The sequence below is a fragment of the Nannospalax galili genome, unplaced genomic scaffold (assembly GCF_000622305.1).
Source record: "Nannospalax galili isolate Female #2095 unplaced genomic scaffold, S.galili_v1.0 scaffold3591, whole genome shotgun sequence".
NCBI lineage: Eukaryota > Metazoa > Chordata > Mammalia > Rodentia > Spalacidae > Nannospalax > Nannospalax galili.
The window spans coordinates 77,547-80,885 of NW_008328722.1; the positions used below are offsets into that span (position 1 = coordinate 77,547).

A 3,339-nucleotide genomic window follows, 5' to 3' on the forward strand; every position below is an offset into this window, starting at 1 on the left:
GGAGGGAGGGAGGGAGGGAAGGAGGGGAGGGGAGGAAGGAAGAAAGAGAGAGAGAGAAAGAAAAACAGGTTTACTTGGTACACCACAATCAGAGAAGCAGGCACAACAGCAACAGAACTGCTGGCCCAGATTCAGTTGTTTAGAGTTCTCAGGAACACCTTCTAATTCATTCAAGACCATCACAAAGTTCCTGGTGCTGCTGGCTGTCATTTTACACACATTATCTCATTTAACCCTCCCCCAAATCCCAGGAAGCAGGCCTTGCTATTTCTATAATATTCATTTTAAGAATAAAGAAACTGAGGTTTATAGACATGAAGCAACTTGCTTAAGCTCACATAGTTTGTGTGTGACAGGGGGCCTTTATTCGATCCAGGTTCATCTGCACAAGGTGCTTTTTTATAAATTTGTTTTTATTAAATTTTGTTGTATTTCATACAGAATATCTCAAACAATCTGAACCATCTTTACAGCCCAGTCCCCACCATCACCCTCCCATAGTCCCCCCACTGGAACCCATATACTGGGTCCTGGGTGTTAACACCCACTGTGTTGTCAGTGTCCCCAAACGTTCCCCAGTGCAAGTCAAGCACATGAAAAGCAAAGTATAAAGCGAAATTTTCAACTAGCTCAGCCATAGCTTTAAACAACTCAAAGAATCATACATTCTGTATTGGTTGCAGTGGGTGAAAAATAAGTAATTTCTTCCTATCTAACCTCATTCAGATTCAACTGTGGCCATCAGGTAGTTCTTTGTTTCTTTTCCGTTCTTAGATACACATAACAAAAACTCTTCAGGCAAAGCTTCTCAGCCTTTTTAAGATCAAGCATATAAAGTCTTGAGACACCCCACATCAAAGTTTTAGAATGTTATAAACTCCAATATCTTGCATGTAAAAAAAAAAACGGGGGGTGGGGGAGGCATTCTCCTGGAAATGATTCAGGAGCTCAATGAACGGGCAAAAACGTGAGGCTGGAATTGTTCTCCGTTGGTCCACTATCCCCACTACCTAAGAGCACCGGGGAGGTTCAGAGCCACGAGGAAAACTGAGACAAGTCTTATAGTAGCCATTCGGCTGAAGGAACTAAATGAAAAAGGTGTTCTACTGCCCTTTACGAATTTCAGAGTTATTAGGTGACAGTTAAAAAGGCAAGTGCAACCCGAGAGCACAGTGCAGATTCAAATAACATTGATCACGACTCAGTCTCAGGCTTCTGTCAGTTATACAAAAGAGTCACCTATTAAATATTAATGGCATACATTTGCGACCGAGCCCTCCGGAAGAGCTCTCCTGAAACCACTCTCGGTTAGAAAAGGAAAACTGTCCCCATTTTCTAGGTAAAACCCCAGACCACGGGGATCCCTCGGGCGTGTTCATTCTGTTCCTCCCAGGGGAGATGACAGGGTCATCCCGCATCCCAGGAAGGAGCAAGGATCAGACGGCGGGCGGGGCCGGGCCGGGAGGGACCGGGATCCCCTGGTGCCCCCAGCTGTCAGCTAGCAGGCCGGGAGGCGGGGCGCGGCCGGCCCGGCTGTCCGCACAAAGGGAGCGGATGGGTGCGTCGATGGCGGCCGGGACCCCGGCCCGGGCGGGGATCGCTTACCCAGCAGCAGCACGTTCTTCCCCGCCGGGAGCTTGGAGCGCGAGCGCGTGGAGACCTCGCTGAGGATGCAGGACCTAACGGGAGCAAGGCTCAGGCTGAGGCCGGGCCGGGCCGCCCACGGGACTCGCCGCCCGGAGCTCCCGGCCCGGCTCCCAGCTCCCGATCCCGCAGGCGTCCGCCCCGGAGAGGAGAAGACCCGCGGGGGACCCGGGAGAGGGTGCGGTCATTACCACAGGTTCTGTCCGTCCTCGTCGTCGCCCGCAGCGGAGCTGCCGCTGCCTGACGCCAGCTCGTTAGCCAGCGGCCCGCCGGCGTAAGTCGAGGCTAGCCCGGGTGGAGAGGAACCAAAGGAACCGACTCGCCCCGCAGCCGCCATCTTGGTCGGGAATCACACCACTCCTGACAGGGCTGAATGAGCAAGGCGGCGGCAGCGGCGGCGGCAGCGGCGGTGGCGGCGGCGGGAACCCGGATATGGGCGTTCGACTCACGGGAGCGGGATCGCGCCTGCGGGGGTGGGGCCCACATCTGGGGGCGTAGTCTGAGGGGCGGGGCTGGCGGGGCCAGAGGCGGCGTACTGCGCTTGCGTGGCTTGCCTGTGGCCGGAGGGACTGAGCCTGCGCTAGCTGAGGCGCCGCTGGTTCTGCGGCAGTCTTAGTTCCCTTCTTGTCTTCATCCTGAAGTGCTGTGGCCCATGCCACCTCCAGTTACCCCGCTGCAGAGGGGCGGACAGGATGTGTCAGGTGAGCGGCGCGGCCTCCCACCCTGGCATCTTGTGGAGCATCCAGTTCACTCAGGCTAAGCGCGGCGTACACACCTGCCTCTAGATTTGGAGTTGTCCAGAGGTCCTGGATTTCTGGGCTTTCTTTGCTTCCTCAAGGAGCCATGGGTCCCTCAAGCTGGACCCACATCTGGAGCTGGTTTTCCAGCCCTCCATGCAACTAACTGCTTGACAGATCAATGTTGACAGAGCTTACTTAATGACTGGTCTTGGTTAATGAATGGTCTTGATGGATTTTTATTTTCCTTTGTTTTTTCAGATGCAAATCATATGTAGCGCAAGCTGGCTTTGAACTCCTGAGCCTTCTGCCTCCACCCCCAAGTGCTAGGGTTACCATGGCCACCTCTGTTCTTGATGTTTTATCTGAGATGTTCCATGTAATATTTGAAGACCCCTTATATAAGTCACCTAACAGTATACAGCACCGCATTTAATACAGCAAACATAGAGAACCTAAGCCAGCCCCCCCCAAATCCATTAAAAAAAAATTTGTGTGAGTGTTTTGCCTGCATGCATGTAAGTGCACCCACTTGTGTGCCTGGTGCCTATGGATGTCAGAAGAGGGCGTCAGATTCCCTAGGACTGAAGTTACAGGCAGTTGTTAGCCATCATGTGGGTGCTGGAAACCGAACTTGGCTCCACTGGAAGAGCATTAAGTGCTTTTAACTCGAGCCATCTCCCCAGCTCCATAAGATCCCTTCTGTTAGAATTTTACTGGCTAAATATATTGGCATGCCTGAGGTCCATTTCCAGAAAGAGTCAATGGCTTTAAGTTCTGTCAGTGCACCTTATAAGTATAATTGCTTAAAACAGTCTGGCTTTTTTATGTTTTTCCAAATTTGACGATTACTTGTTCACATACATCTGAATGATGCTGTTATGCTAGGTAAAAAATCCACAGTTAAGCCGGGCGTGGTGGCGCATGCCTGTAGTCCCAGCACTTGGGAGGCAGAGGC

The 3,339-nt window shown here is 52.1% G+C and overlaps 1 protein-coding gene across 1 annotated transcript in view; it reads right to left on the reverse strand.

Moving 5' to 3' along the window:
* Window positions 1-2,127, reverse strand: part of Dync1li1 (dynein cytoplasmic 1 light intermediate chain 1) — a 50,675-nt gene extending 48,548 nt beyond the window's left edge. The window contains exons 1-2 of the mRNA XM_008829236.3: window positions 1,836-2,127; window positions 1,606-1,679 (exon numbers count right to left, since the gene is read on the reverse strand). Of these exons, the coding sequence (XP_008827458.1) occupies window positions 1,606-1,679; window positions 1,836-1,981 (220 nt within the window). The 5' untranslated portion in view covers window positions 1,982-2,127. The remainder of the gene's footprint in view (window positions 1-1,605; window positions 1,680-1,835) is intronic.
* Window positions 2,128-3,339: the final 1,212 nt, after the last annotated feature.